Source organism: Agrilus planipennis, unplaced genomic scaffold, assembly GCF_000699045.2.
Source record: "Agrilus planipennis isolate EAB-ADULT unplaced genomic scaffold, Apla_2.0 scaffold97, whole genome shotgun sequence".
Classification (NCBI taxonomy): Eukaryota; Metazoa; Arthropoda; class Insecta; order Coleoptera; family Buprestidae; genus Agrilus; species Agrilus planipennis.
The window spans coordinates 1,064,583-1,081,513 of record NW_020438864.1 but is presented as its reverse complement, the minus strand read 5'-3'; the positions used below and the strand labels follow the sequence as shown (position 1 = coordinate 1,081,513).

Here is a 16,931-nt window from a genome sequence, read left to right as displayed (position 1 = left end):
AAATAATTAAGAAACATAAATGATTAACAAACACATATAAGTAGGCAATAATTAAGGATATTAATGGTAATAAATCTAAATCTACGTTAACCTAATAAAGTTTCTCTTTATTAATAGTCCTTGTATTCACGCATTGTTTAACGGGAGAACGCACACTTTGTTCACTGCTCTCTTTATGATCGAGCCACTACCAATCTTCACGGATACCACTCTAACAATTTTGTCGGTCCCTGGGTGGACCTCCGTCACTCATCCGAGCCGCCATTTTAGAGGAGGCAGATTGTCCTCCTTTAGCACTACTAGAGCACCCTCTTGCAGTAAAGCCTCTTGCTGTTGCTTCCATTTCGTCCTGGATTGGAGCTCGCTCACATATTCCTTGCTCCACCGCTTCCAGAAATGCTGCTTGATTTTCTGCACATGTTCGAATTTGCTCAGACGGTTGTCGCTTACATCAGCTAGTGATGGCTCCGGCAAGGAAGTAAGAGTGCGACCGATTAAAAAGTGAGATGGAGTTAAAGGATTAGGGTCATTAGGGTCATTTGATAATGGAGAAATAGGGCGTGAATTTAGTATCGCTTCAATCTGTATTAGAAGAGTATTATATTCTTCGTAAGTTAAAGACGTTTGACTGCCAACTCGCATCAAATGCCGTTTCACAGATTTGACACCCGCCTCCCAAAGTCCACCGAAATGTGGAGAACGGGCAGGAATAAGATGCCATGTTACGCCAACCTCGTTTAAAGTATTTTTTATTGCTGAAATATTACTGGGATCGTTTAGCATGTTATAGAGATCCTTTAGCATAGACTTCGTACCGACAAAATTCGTACCATTGTCTGAATATATGTTTAAGGGAACGCCGCGCCTGGATGTGAACCTGCGTAAGGTAGCCAAGCATGTTTCTGCACTTAGACTTGTTATGAGTTCGAGGTGTATTGCCTTAGTTGCGAAACATACAAATACGCATATATAACATTTTAATGATTTCGCCCCACGTCCCTTTCTGTCTCTACTAATGACAGGACCAGCGTAATCCAAGCCACAGTTGTGGAAAGGAGGTGCTGGTGTTACGCGGGTTTGGGGTAATGATCCCATCAAAGGTGCAGTAGTCTTAGGGTTTGCTCGAAAACATGGAATGCAATTATGCAATACTTTTTTTACAGTATTTTTACCAGAGATTGGCCAATACTGTTCGCGCAATGATGCTAGTACCTGATTCACTCCGCAATGAAGCAGCCTAATATGTTCACTTGTGATAATCATATTAGTCAATAAATGACTAGGAGGAAGAATGATCGGATGCTTTTTATTACGACAGAATAATGAATTTTGAAGACGACCTCCTACTCGCAATATTTGGTCTTCATGTAAAATGGGGTTAAGCGACAATAATTTACTTGTGTTTTCTATTTTCCCCTTTCTTGCTAAATCATTTATCTCGCGGTTATATGTTTGCAATTGGGCGTATTTTATCAGCACGTTTAATGAATTTTTAATTTCGAAACTTGTTAGCGCACCCCTGCGCCTATATTCTATTTTGTGTTTACTATTATATGCAAAACGTAAGCAATAAGCAACTATTCGTTTGAGTTTATTTAGTTGTGAATATTTAGAAAATAACTTTAATGGATCCTGACAAGTCGAAACGTTAGCTATGATCCTTTCTTCAGGTGCCGTTGTATCTACAATCGTACTAATCGGCCATTGAGTTTCGTCGCATGAAAGCCAATGTGAAGCATTCCACCACAACTGTGAGGTTTTAAGTTGTTTAGCTGACATACCGCGAGTTACGAGATCAGCAGGATTGCTTTTAGAAGCTATATGCCTCCAATCATTGTAATTTGTCAACGCTTGAATCTCTGACACTCTATTTGCTACGAAAATCTTCCAATTAAAGGGTGATTTTGCTAACGATGCTAATGTTATTTTTGAATCACACCAATAAAGTTGCTGATGGAATTTAATACCTAAAGAATCGATTACCTTTTTTGATAATTTTCTTTCTATTGAGTAAAATCGTTTTAAAGCTAATTGTTTAGAGTCTCCTAATTCGCTAACCGAACGCTTAAATGGTATGCTAACTATAAATCTACCCTCTTCATTTCGTCGATGCGTTGCGACGAAATGATCCTCGCAAAATGCTTCTTCTTTAGAGTAATTATCATATTTTTTATATTCAAAGTTGTCTAATTCCCAAAATTTCTCTAACTGGTTGCTTAAAATAGTGTTACTATCTTGGATGCTACAACAAGACACAATATGGTTTCCTTGGTTATCCTGATTATTTGTTTCATATATATCTCCCCCTAAAATCCAACCTAATTTTGTGTTTTGTAATATTGACTTGTTTTTACCTAACTTAATTCTACCTACGTTAAGCAATTCCCAGAACAAACCGGCTCCGATAAGGATATCTACATTACCTGGAACATTGCAATTACTATCGGCCAGTTTAATATTTGTGGGTATTTTTAAATCACTTAACTTGAATGGAATAATCGGTATGTTGTCGGTTATTCTGTCCAAGATGAAACATGAAATTTCCCTAACATAATCGCTAGCACGAGATTTGATCCTTACTGAAGTTCGGAATCGTATATTAGCTACTGTTTCGCCTATACCACATACGGATAAGTTACATTCGGATTTTTGGAGCCCAAGTCTTATGCACGCTGATTTAGTGATGAAGTTCGATTGTGAGCCTACGTCTAATAAAATTCTGCATTTTTGAAATGAACCATGACAATCGAATACATTAACACATACGGTTGACAATAATGTTTGAATTGACGGAGCATTACCTACGGAATAGTTTGTATAGGAGACGGCCTTTGTTACAGATACGTTACTGACGTTACTACTACTGGGCGGTCCTGCTGAGTTATCAGAATTGTGATTATTATCTTCTGGTTCATTGTTCTGACAAATATTTTGCTTGTTGTCCCGTTCTTCAATATGAACGAGGGTGTTGTGTTTCTTATTACATTTTTTACATTTTTGTGCAAGGCAGTCTTTCAAAAAATGATTCTTCCTAAAGAAATTTAAACATAGTCGGAGACGTTTGATTTCTATGATACGTTTGTTTACACTTAAGTTTAAAAATGCTTTACAATTATAAATGCTATGTTCAGATACCTTGCAAAAATGACAATAATTCGAAGAAGTGCTAACATATGATTTTGAATGATTGTTTATTGGCTTACTGTTGGTGCTAAATACGTTATGATTGGTCTTGTTGACTTCTAATGAACCTAGTATGCTACATCTACTTTCTAGAAATTTAGTGAACTCTGTAAAGGTCGGAAATTCACTTTTTAACGTTAAGGATTCCCATTCATGCCTAGTACTATTACTTAACTTAGAACTTATGATGTAAATTAAAATAGTATCTAAAGTGGGTTGTTCGTAAGTTTTCAAACACTGAATTAATTTTAACGTATCATCTAATAAGTATTGCAAGGAGTTATAGGTGTCCTTTCTCATTGGTTCTATGTTAAATAATGATTTAATACTGTTCTGCACGATTAATTTTTTATTCTCATACCTTCGTTTGAGCAAATCCCAAGCTACCTCATAATTGTCCGATGATATTTTTAATGTTTTAAGTGATTGAGCAGCGTCACCCTTAACTGCCGATAACAAGTAATAAAATTTATGTATGTTGGATAATTTAGAATTCTTATTTATAAGCGCATCAAAGGCATCGTGAAACTCTAACCACCCTTCAAACTGACCATTGAAGGTAGGTAAACTAATGCTTGGCAACTTTAGCAGGTCACCAACTGGTTCTTTTTCATTATTTTTACTATCTGATTGACTTTGTTCTTTGATCGACACGTTAGCAATCAAAGTTTTAGCAAATGCCGTGGTTTCATAAAATGAACGCTCAAATTGTTCTATATCATTTTCATGCGCGATGTCATCGGATATGCTAATTATTTTAAAGTGAATTTGTTCGTACTCTACCAAGATATTATTGATATTAGAAAGCCTATCTTTAATTTCAGTTACGTGCTCACTATTAATTGAAGTAATTTCTGAAATGGCGTTACACTATTTTTGAATCTGGTTAAACGGGATTTGAGTTGAGCCCTTTGTGAAATTAAAGTCCTTAGATCTTCCATGTTTATATAAATGATTAAAGCGATACAAGTAGGATGGGATAAATAATAGGATGTCGCACTTACCTTATATATGCCGTGAAGATGCTTGTATTGATAATGATCCTATGTGATTTGGAGTGCGAAGCGAACTGTGGTTGATTTGCCGCTTATGATGATGATTGTTGATTACGTGATGATTCGAAGGGACTTCTGCTTGATGATTGCTGATATGATGATACAATTTCACACGAAATTATTATTTGCACTAATATCCGGCTCGAAGGACCAATGTTTTATTTATTTTGCGCAGCCGCGCCACTTCTTTCTCCTATGAGGGAGCATACGAAATTTTCGAAGGATTGTAAGTGCAAATAATTTACCTCAGTGATGAATAACACCAATAACTGCACTTAGTAATATTTATTTACATATATACAGTTACTACATATATTGAAGACCCTGAACTTGATGATTACACTGATGCTACTAATTGTTGTATGTTGTTGTCTTAATTGTTCTTTGTTGCTGTATCTCTGTTCTTTTTTGATGTTGCCTCTATTTTGATGTCTCATTATGAGTGTGTCAGCCTATTTATAACATAATCTCCACTCTGATAGAGGAAGGGGTGAAAGTGCTAACCAACTGGTTTCTAATATTATTTAAGTACTTGAAGATAAAGTATCTTAAAGATATTGTTACCTGCAAAGTTCGATACGCTAAAATTACACCTAAACCACTTACGTATAATATTTGTAAAAACCAACAAAATTGAATATTTGAATTTCCAACTTAATGCTTCAAGGAAACGGCAGGTAAATGTACCCTGGTCTGAACAGAATGTATAAAGATGTTTGAGGAGCAGCGCGACGAATTGCGGCTTGAAGCAAAAAGAAATATAACCAAAATTCAAGAAGAAAACCAGAAATCATTTAATAAGAAAAAAAAGAAAACGACGCAATATAAAGTAGACCACCCAGTTGCAATAAGTTTCTCGGACCATATAAAACAACAAAACTCCTTCGTAATAATCGCTATTCGCCCCGTGCAAGTCTTTGGAGGGGATAAGTGAATCTACCCCAGCGCGGCGGTGGCGAACAGGAAAAATAATCCGGGAAGTTTTCCGTACGATTAGCATTGTGTTTTTAAAAAAATGGGCCGTTCGACTTGTTGTGTAGTGAATTGAAAAAATAATGGTATTCGCAACAAGTGCAAATTTTATCAATTTCCAACAGCAAAGCATAAAGTGGAGCAGAGAAACAAATGGATTGTAGCTGTGAGGAGAAAAAAGTAAGTCCCATAACCTCACTCTGTAGCGTTTGACAGAGAAAAGCAAGCACATTATTCGTGATTTATGTTATGAAAAAATCATTGGAAAAAGTAAAGTAACTGAACTAATTTCCAGTCCGGATGGATCACCATGGTATCCAAAGCCTTTGCAGTGAGCATTTCATTAAAAATAAAAAATCAGAGGAAGCATCGAGTCCGAGTTACATTCCAACCATATTTCCTTCTGTATACAACGCGAAAGTTATGAATAGAATTGAAGCAATGACGAGGTATTATATATAAATTTATATTTGAATCAAGTATATTAATAATTAAAATGTTTTTTGNAAGAGCTTAACGTTAGCGAAAAGGACGTCCTGCATGAAACTTTGGTGCTTCCTTATAAAGTTCTTCTACCACCGCTTCACATAAAGCTGGGATTGATGAAGCAACTTGTAATGTCACTTTCATGTGATGGAAATTCCTTCAAATACTTAATATCAAAGTTTTCAGGCCTCTCGGAGGCAAAGTTGAAGGAAGGTGTTTTCGTTGAACATGATATTAGACGACTTATGGCTGATCCACAATTCATCACAACCATGACTGATCCTCAAAGAGAAGGGTGGGTTGCTTTTGAAGAGGTCATAGAGAAATTTTCAGGCATCAACAAAGACCCTAACTATAAACAAATCGTCAAAAGAATGTTAGAAGCATTTCAAGCTTTAGGTTGCCTAATGAGTTTAAAAGTACATTTTCTTCATTCCCACCTCGACTACTTTCCAGAAAATTTAAGAGATGTGAGTGAAGAGAAAGGTGAACGATTTTACCAAGATATTAAGGAGATGGAAAAAAGATACCAGGGAATATGGAGCGTCTCGGTGATGGCAGCTTACTGTTGGATGCTTCAGAGAGATCTTCCAGATGCTTCCTACAAGCGAAAATGCACCAAAAGGAGTCATACTGGGAAAAATAAATGTGTTTAGTGCTTACTAATGAACGCATTTTAGATAAAAAAATAAGTTTTGTTACGCAATCATACATTAAATTTTTTTTTCTTGTATTTTATCTTTTATTTTAATATAATAACTTGTTTAACATAGATACATTGACAAATTGAAAGTTATTTTCGGATTCAGCACACCGAAAAACATAAAAGTTACTCAAAGAGAACAAAATAGCTCTCAATTGTTTTTTTCAGACTTGTGTAATGAGCATTTTAACATGCTGGTGCTGCTGCCCCAGTTGCCTCAAACTCATCAGCCCATGAAAACGATGTTACAAATCTGAAGGCGATCTACCATGCCTTCAAAAAAACAACTGCAACAATGTCAGAAGCCGAAGACCCTCTACACCGAGCGCTATTCTGGTGCGAAAATATTCCAAGGAACCAATGGAAAGAGAAAATACGGAAATCCTCCCAGGCGCCCCGTTAACAGCAGTCCACCACAAAGAAGAATGGAGTTGCCTAAGAATCCACTAATTGCGTCATCATTTAAGAATATTACACCTTTCTATTATTTTAACTTCAGCTAAGTTAAGTAACATAAATAATGTATAGTAAAATAATTTTTCGCTTAAGAAAGGTGTTACATAATAAATAAACAATCAAAAGATAGTATAAGAAACCCTCTTGGCGCCGTAGGTGGGGCTGTAACTCCGAAATTATAAAAAGGAAATCCTGTAGAAAATAAGTCAGTTACTAACTCGATTCCTAAATAAACGTTTGCTTTTATGAAGTATTTTACTTTACTTAAATAAGTGCAATAATCAAACGAAAAGGAAAAGTAATTGAAAGTTTCTCAATTTAATATCCACTTCAAAATAAGTACAACACTATATCAGAAAGAGAAGTATTTTAATAAGTTCTTTCTCTGAAAAAGTGGCAACCAGCAAAAGTACCTGAATTTGCAAGTTACTTACAGAAGAAGGATACCGAAACGAATTTCGAGAAGAAATTTTCATGGTCTGTTCCTGCCACAAATATATCGAGGGTTTACTTAGCTAAAATAGTTAAAAAAGTAAAAGCTTCTGGTGGATTATCTTATAAACACTGTCCTAATATAGGGAATAAGCGTATTTTTTACAACAGACCAGGAGAATATGCTTGCAGATTATTTAAAGACGGCTTCTAAAATGTGCTATGGCCTAACAAGGCAGCAAATTAAGAAGCTAACATTTGATTATGCCATGGCTAATGATATCTGCCCAGATACATTAACCGTAGACCACTAAGCTTCGTCGAATCGACGACGCGAATTCGAAAAAAGTGCCGTAAATTTTGAGTGCGCGGTCGCATCTATTGCAGCTCTCGTGTAATCTCAGTTGACCTGTTGCCCCCGCGACAGACGGAAGTGTTTCTTGTGCAAGAGGCCTGTAAGCGCCGGACCAGCGACAATGGCTCGTCGCATCGACGAAGGTTAGTGTTAACGTTATATTTTGTACTATTGTGTTTCTAATATTTTAAGTTTATTTTTTAGTTTTTACAACATAAAAGTAATGTATAATATTTTTTTATTTTAGATGCGATTCTTCAGCAATTATTAGCAGATAATAGTGACGAAGAAAATTCATCAGAGAGTGAGAAGGAAGACCACATCGAGGTTGATCCAGCTTATGAGTCAGTTAGTGAGGATGAGGTTTCTTCTTTGACACAACATCCACCTCCAGGTCAAGACGTTCAGGTAAATGACCATGCATCTCCATCAATTGAAGATCAGATACCTGGTACTTCGGCACAGGAACGTAACGAATTGATTATTATACCATCCCGTAACATACTTCGCGGAAAAGATAAGCACAAATGGTCTTCGCTAAAACCAAGGTCACAAAGCCGAACAGCTGCATGAAATATTGTACACATTAGACCTGGACCTACTCGCATGTGCAAAAATGAATTAGATCCTTTGTGTTGCTTTTTGTCTTTTATTACAGACGATATGGTAAATCTAATTGTCACCTATACCAATGCTGAGATTGCACTAAAATCTGAAAAATACAAGAATGTAACTGTGATATCAACATACAACATACAGCGTAGTTTATTCCCGGAACTTCAACCAACGTAACGATCCGCTATGTGACGTCACCAAAGGTACGGTTTTCCCTTTCATTACCTGCTCCAACTACCTGCACCATCCGCTACAACCGTTCTTGTACATAACTACGCTCTTCTATCTTTCTACTTAAAAACTTTCATTTACTATAATCAATTAGCTTTACTCTATTTTTTTTTTCTTTTCTACTATTTTTTTACCCTTATGCGGTTGTAGTTTCCCCTCTTACTTTTTTTATGAGCAAGACATTATTTTTCTACTTCTTTTTTTAAAGACCTTTTTCCTATTTTGCTAATTCTAAACATAAAATCACGTATCTTTTTTTTACTTCTATGTTTCCAAGCATGCTCTATCCGTTTCTGCTATCAGTTTTTTCATTTTCCTCCGCGAACTTAACGTTAAAAACGAATTCGTTTTTAGTCATTACTTTCGCCCTTCTCTCACTACCCCACTTTCAACCCCTCTTTTTCCCAACCCTTGTTCGGTACTGAAATTTGTATATATACCCATGCTTCCCTCAGTACCAACAATAACTCCCATATTCCACCGACCCACGGCAAGGGAGAAGGAGTTCCACCACAAGTCACCTCAGTTTTTTTACTTCGCCCAGCCGTTAACCACCGATTGCCAGTTAGAGTAAGTGTTGTTTCTCAGTGTTTTTTTTGGTCCTGCTCAGACTCCTTTTGTGTATATATATTATCTCCGTTTGTTTTGTATATATTTTGTCACTTGTCGTTTCTGCATATTTGTATTCTAGTTGTAGGTTATTATATGGTTAGGTTTAAGGTGTAAATAAATTGTTGGAAAAAATCAAAGACATATCAAGTGGCGCCCAACGCGTGGGGCAAGAGACAGTCTATTAGTGAAATAGAACGAATCCGCGCATGTGCACTAAACTGAACTAGCCAGTACAAAAATTTTTAACCATGCCAAGGAAGAGTGAGAAGGTAATCAACGACGAGGAGGGAGACATCGCACTTCTTGGAGTGCCTAAACACCAAGTGGCGCCCAATAGCGAACCGAATATCCATTTCAGTGGTCTTCAGCTGGAGACCATTCTACAGCGGGTCTTAACTAACGCTCAAACACCACCACCGGCCCCTTCATTCAGCGGTGACGTGACCGAAGATCCCGAGAGATTCTTGGAAGATTGCCGATCGTTCTTCCAGAAATACAGGATAGATGACAGTGATCGAGTGCGGATGGTTACTAAGGAATTGAAAGGGAACGCGGCAGTCTGGTGGCGTCCTTATGAAAAATTCCAGTGGCACTGGGAAAATTTCGAAACTAGGCTTCTGGCGAAATATAACAGCCCGGAAGTTTTAACCAACCTAACGGCCCAGTTGTATGGTCAAAAACAAAACACTAAGGACGACACAGAAATATTTCTGCTTAATAAACTGCAACTTCTGCAGAGGCTCGAACCACAAAAACCTGAGGAGTCATGTATACAGCTGCTAATCGAGCTCGTGCGTCCCTCAGTACGCATCTTTCTACGAGCCCCCAAGCCAAATACCCTAGACGAGTTGCTCAGGAGAACTACAGAAATTGAACGTGACCTCGCCCAAACACCGGTCTCTTCGTCAACTCGCCCACGAGAGGAACCGAAGAGTAACGTGTCCAGGACACCTCCGACCGCAGCTCCGCCAAAATGCCATTACTGCCCGGAAAGGCATTTCCACCGGGATTGCCCGATCCTCCAGGGAAAACGATGCACGCAGTCGGGAAACTGGAGACAGACCGAGGGAAACGCGTCTCCCCAACGCCCTCACTAAAGGTCGGGGATTCACCTGTACAAACCCACCAACTTGCCACATCACCCTGTTGGATGCCGAGAATTCAACTTCGTCTAGACGATTCATATGTCGAAGCGCTATTGGATACAGGAGCATCCCACAATTTCATTAGCACTCGCCTGGCACAAGACGTAAAGACGACATTCTGTTCGACCTCAGCCGCCAGCCTCGCGGATGGAACGACCATGCCTATTTTGGGTATCACATCAATAACGATACATGTCAACGAGTCGCCACAGGAAATCCAAGCGTTCGTCGCCGAAGGCCTAAAGGATGACGTCATTCTCGGAATGCCATGGCTCCTACAAGTCAATGCCACGTGCGATTTCGAAAGAAAATGCATCCATTTCGGTGTAGAAGTACGCCAGACTATCTACTGGATTAAACCAACGCAAATTCCAAGCATTCAGACAACGCCAATCGAACAGCTGATCACACAGCATTTTCCCCTGGACTACAGCGACCAATTTCGAAAAATTATTGAGGATTTCCCGGCGGTATTCGCAAAGCCGACGGCCCCAACGAAGACAGCCCAACATGTCATTCGTCTTTCTAAAGACGAACATTTTTGCCTGCCGCCTTACAGGTACTCCGAAGGGAAAAAGAAAATAATTCAACAACAAGTCGAAGAAATGCTTGCTGATAATATAATAGAATCAAGCCAATCCACGTACAACTCCCCTGTGGTTTTGGTAAGCAAAAAGAACGGCGACACAAGGTTCTGTGTGGATTTCCGGCGGCTGAACAACCTCACCTATGATGAAGTTTCACCCCTTCCCGCTATACCAGAGACCTTGAAGGCCATTGGACATTGCAACATTTTTTCGACTCTCGACCTAAAGTCAGGATATTGGCAGATTCCGATGCATCCGGAGTCCCGGCCTCTCACCGCTTTTACCGCCCCAGATGGAGGAAAATTCCATTTCAAGGTTATGCCTTTTGGGCTAAAAGGAGCTCCCGCCACGTTTCAGCGTACAATGGGTCAGGAGGTGTTGGCGGGATATCTGCGGAAATTTTGCCTCGTGTATCTTGATGATATAATTGTCTTCTCGCGAACCTGGGAAGAACACATCCAGCACCTTCGCCGCGTATTCGAGAGATTACAGCAGCACAATCTGGCATGTGCACCGGAAAAATGCGTCTTCGGGTCGAGGACGTTAACCTACTTGGGACACCTGATCTCGGACAACGGAAACTCTCCGCTTCCTATTCATCTCGGAAGAATCCACGAATCGCCTGCGCCGACCACACGGAAGGAATTAAAGAAATTTTTAGGGTTGTGTAATTGGCTCCGCGAGTACCTACCCCGATTCGCCGACGTGTCAGCTCCTTTAACGGATCTGCTGAGTCTAAAAAGAAAATGGCAGTGGACTAACGAGTGTCAACAATCTTTCGAGCAAATAAAAGCCTTAATGAAACAACCGCTCGGTTTACACCGCCCCGATTTTGACAAAACGTTCATCCTCCAAACTGACGCCAGTAAACAGGGTGCCGCTGCCGTGCTGTATCAGGAAGGACCCAATCACATCAAACATATAATATCTTACGCCAGCACCCGATTCAACCCTACCGAGCGAGCCTACCATAGCAATGAGCAGGAGTGCCTTGCTATCGTCTGGGCCATTAAGAAGTATCGACCCTACCTGGAGGATAAACGTTTTATCCTGAGGACCGACAACCGGACAATCACGTGGTTGCAGACTATGAAGGATGCGCGAGCAAAGCTAACGAGATGGGCTCTGCTACTCCAAGAGTTCACGTTTACCTTAGAGCACTGTCCCGGTAACGCTAATCAGCTCCCAGATGCCTTATCCCGCCTGCCTGGGTCAGACGATGTAGACCAGGACATTGACAACGTGACCCGTCTGATCCCTCCGGACAACAGAAACCCAATGGCGTCTCAAATACAGATCGAGACGAGCCACGACGAAATCCGCCAGGAACAAGAAACCGATCCGGAAATCATCAACATCCGGCAACGTTGCGCTTTCCTGAATGACCATCCCGATGGCCAAACCCAGGAGGACGTCGATTTCCTTCAACGATATCGATTACATGAAGACATCGTATGGCAGAAAGAAGCGGATACCTGGTTGATGTTGGTTCCGACCGCCATGCAACCGAGAATAATACACAGATACCACGATGAGGCCGGACATCCTGGTATACAAGAAACCATTCGAAGGATATCTGTGTATTATAAATGGTCGAAAATAAAGCACGATGTTTCCCAACATGTACGTAGATGCCATATCTGCCTATGTACCAAAAAACATCGAGTCTTACCTGCTGGTTTACGCCCCCGACAGCCCGACCGACCTTGGGACACCATTGCCTTGGACTTAATGGGCCCATATCCTCGAACAACCCGCGGAAAGAAGTTTATCCTGGTGGTCACGGATCTCTTTTCACGTTGGATCGAAGCCTTCCCCATCGGTTCTGCCACCACATCGGCGATAACTCGTCTACTGGAGAACGAAGTCCTGCATAGGTTTGGTTATCCTCGTGCCATTCTGACAGATAACGGATCGCAATTCACCAGCCAAAGTTGGAAGGATGCATGTGTTCGATGGAAAGCTCGGCATTGGACCACGGCCACCTACCATCCCAGGGCGAACCCTACTGAGAGGCGTAATCAGGATATCAAGGTTGGTCTCCGGATTTATCTTCAACAAGGTGAGCACCGCAACTGGGATAACCACTTGAGCAAGATTCTGTTCGATCTGCGTGATCGGAAGAATGCCGCAACGGGAGTTACGCCATACTTCGCTCTTTTCGGACGATCCCTTGTGAGACCGGGAGAGTGGAACCACGACAAAGGTGCCGCAAATCCCCATCCTTACGAAGAGAGAGTACGGGACATCATGCAGCACCAACAGCAGTATCTACAGGGGCTACATCCTGCTAAAGAAGTCCCTCGGTACGAGCCACAGCAAGTAGTGTACTGCCGTGAACACCCTCTCTCCAGCGCCGAAGATCATTTCCACGCTGGCTTCGCTCCCCGGTGGTCCGGTCCTCATCAGATCCACAGTTACGCAGGTGGAAACACCTATTGGGTCCAGAAGGGAGACAGACTTACCAAGATGCATCACAACCAGCTACATCCCGTTTCTCTCGTCAAGGAATAAACTTCGCTCAAACCGGGGAGGAATTGATATCAACATACAACATACAGCGTAGTTTATTCCCGGAACTTCAACCAACGTAACGATCCGCTATGTGACGTCACCAAAGGTACGGTTTTCCCTTTCATTACCTGCTCCAACTACCTGCACCATCCGCTACAACCGTTCTTGTACATAACTACGCTCTTCTATCTTTCTACTTAAAAACTTTCATTTACTATAATCAATTAGCTTTACTCTATTTTTTTTTTCTTTTCTACTATTTTTTTACCCTTATGCGGTTGTAGTTTCCCCTCTTACTTTTTTTATGAGCAAGACATTATTTTTCTACTTCTTTTTTTAAAGACCTTTTTCCTATTTTGCTAATTCTAAACATAAAATCACGTATCTTTTTTTTACTTCTATGTTTCCAAGCATGCTCTATCCGTTTCTGCTATCAGTTTTTTCATTTTCCTCCGCGAACTTAACGTTAAAAACGAATTCGTTTTTAGTCATTACTTTCGCCCTTCTCTCACTACCCCACTTTCAACCCCTCTTTTTCCCAACCCTTGTTCGGTACTGAAATTTGTATATATACCCATGCTTCTCTCAGTACCAACAAGAACTCCCATATTCCACCGACCCACGGCAAGGGAGAAGGAGTTCCACCACCAGTCACCTCAGTTTTTTACTTCGCCCAGCCGTTAACCACCGACTGCCAGTTAGAGTAAGTGTTGTTTCTCAGTGTTTTTTTTTTGGTCCTGCTCAGACTCATTTTGTGTGTATATATTATCTCCGTTTGTTTTGTATATATTTTGTTACGACTCCTTTTGTGTGTATATATTATCTTCGTTTGTTTTGTATATATTTTGTTACTTGTCGTTTCCGCATATTTGTATTCTAGTTGTAGGTTATTATATAGTTAGGTTTAAGGTGTAAATAAAGTGTTTGAAGAAATCAAAGACATATCAACTGCCACTCAGAGACCAACAGATGCTAGTGAGGTTAGAGCTCTTATCGGAATTCTTACGTTAACTGCAGCAATGAAGGATAATCATTTGCCATCAAAGGAGATATTTGATACTACTTTTTGTGGAAATAGATACCGTAGTACAATGTCAAATGAGAGATTTGATTTTCTAATAAGCTGCCTTAGATTTGACGATAAGTCTACGCGCCAACAACGTAGACAGGCTGATGTATATGCTCCATTTCGTGATCTGTGGAATCTTTTTATAGCTGCCTGTCAAGAAAACTACAAACCTGGTTCTTACCTTACTATTGATGAACAATTACTGGGCTTCAGGGGAAGATGCCCATTTCGAATTTATATCCCTAATAAGCCAAATAAATATGGCATTAAAATTGTTATGGTAGTAGATAATTCTACAAAATATATGGTAGACGCAGAGCCCTATCTGGGTTCTTTTACTAAAACAGACGGCTTGCCACTCGGGGAATATTTTGTGAAAAAATTGACACGTACTGTTCATGGCACTAATAGGAATGGACAATTGGTTCACCTCGGTGCCATTAGCCAAAAGCTTACTAAAAGAACCGTACAAGCTGACTTTAGTTGGAACTCTAAGAGCAAACAAACGAGAAATACCGACAGAGTTACAAAACGAGCGCACACGTACAACTGGTACTGCTATTTTCTGCTATGACAATGAACTCACATTGCTTTCGTACAAGCCCAAACCTCAAAAGGTAGTATTTTTACTTTCAACTTGCGATGAAGAAGGAACGATGGATGAGACTTCTAACAAGCCAACAATGGTTGAATTTTATAACCAAACCAAAGGTGGAGTAGATACGTTGGACCAAATGTGCTCCCTTGCTTCTTGCAGCCGCAAAACTCGACGTTGGCCTTTATGCAATTTTTACGGAATACTCAATATAGCATTCATAAATAGTTATATTGTATACGTAACGAACAATATGGAGGCAAATAAAAAACCTTTATCGAGGCGTGAATACTTGAAAAGTTTACATCACAAGTTAGTCGAGCCACATATGCAAAAACGAATACAAGTGCCCACACTTCAAACTGGTCTGCGCGATTCTATTACACAAATTTTGAATATGCCAGGAAGTAGTAGATCGAGTTTGACACTTGAGACTGAAGAAAGAGAAGCTGCAGGTCACCCTATCGCAGATAAAAGAAAAATTTGTGCCATATGCCCGTCAGCAAAACGAAGGATGACGAAATCTAGTTGCTACAAGTGCAATAAATCATTGTGTGGCGAACTTGATGTGTGTCACAAATGTCTTACTTCATAGTTTTTTTTACCAAAATGTTGTTTTTTTGTTGATTCTATATGTTAATTTTGATTATTTTAGTTTTTTTTCAAAGTACTGTGTTCTTTTTTTTAATAGGTAAGCACTTAAAAAAACAAATACCATTATTTGGAGCGAAAAATTAGGTCTCATTAAAAAGGCTGATTAAGTAACAAATATGTGATTTAAATAAATAAAAATGTTATATTTTTCGTAATAAATGATTATAATAAAAAAATAATGTAAAAGAAATAAATATTTTATTCAATAAAACCTTATAAACCTACTTTTTTGACAGCGTAGTCGAAACGACGAAGTTTAGTAATAAGCGTTGAAAAATAAGGTTAGTGATCTAGGGTTTGTAGTGTATCATGTTATGTCTATGGTCATAGAACATCTAACTTCTATGACGTTGGTTGTCGCGGACTTGTCAAGTCTTCACTAGTCTATGGTCTTAGTCACTGTGGAGTCTTAAAACGTGGCGCGCAAAAATAATCGATATAGTCTACTACTAGTTGTTCCGCCATTTATCCGCTGTATTCTCGCGCTTGTTGATTGTTAAATTAGATTAAAGTTTGTAGTGTTCGTGTAAGATCATTTATTATTATTTCCTACAATTATGGAAACATATCCCTTACACGCGCACAGGTTAAAGGAAATTGAAACTGCGGGTGACGATTCGCTCAAACGGTTAATGAGCACGAACAAAGACAGCTGTGAGAAAACCTGAAAGCACTTCTCTATCCCGTGCAACAAGTCTTACTAAAACAAATGTAAACAACTCTTTTGAGAAACTGAGCACTGTTTTACGCAAATACAATTTTTAACGCCGTCGAAACAGGCTGTAGCTCCGTCACCAAACCACCTAAAGTGACAGCTGAAAGAGGTTCAAAACAAATTTGTATCTGTTCTTTATTACTGCTGCTGGTGGTTTCTTACCGCCTATTTTAGTCTTTCCTAGAGTGAACTACAAAAGATATTATCTCAAATAATAGTCCGCCTGGAGTTCTAGTAGGGTTAACTTAAGCTTCTAGATGGATGACTGAAGACTGTTCCGTTAAAGCGCTTGAACATTTTGTGACATATACTAGGGTCAATTGAAAAGTCCCCGGCCTGACACATAGATGGCGGCACCAGAACTAAATCCATATGATTTTCAGTTAGTCCTAACCTTCAAAAGACGCGTCTATAAATTTGACGGCTGTCGGATCATTAGTTTGTGAATTATAGCATTTTTAGTGAAGCAACTTTTGTTATTGTGAAAAAAATGGATAAAAAGGAATTTCGCGTGTTGATAAAATATTGCTTTTTGAAGGGAAAAAATACAGT

The 16,931-nt window shown here is 39.5% G+C and overlaps 1 protein-coding gene across 1 annotated transcript; it reads right to left on the bottom strand.

The window, feature by feature from the left end:
• Positions 1-249: 249 nt before the first annotated feature.
• Positions 250-783, bottom strand: LOC108736259. Its single transcript, XM_018468617.1, has one exon. It carries the CDS (start codon positions 781-783, stop codon positions 250-252), a length of 534 nt encoding a protein of 177 aa, XP_018324119.1.
• Between the last annotated feature and the right edge of the window lie 16,148 nt (positions 784-16,931).

What these genes read in the sequence shown, in the direction of transcription:
- LOC108736259 (XM_018468617.1), bottom strand. Translation starts at nt 783, where the DNA reads ATGCTAAACGATCCCAGTAATATTTCAGCAATAAAAAATACTTTAAAC.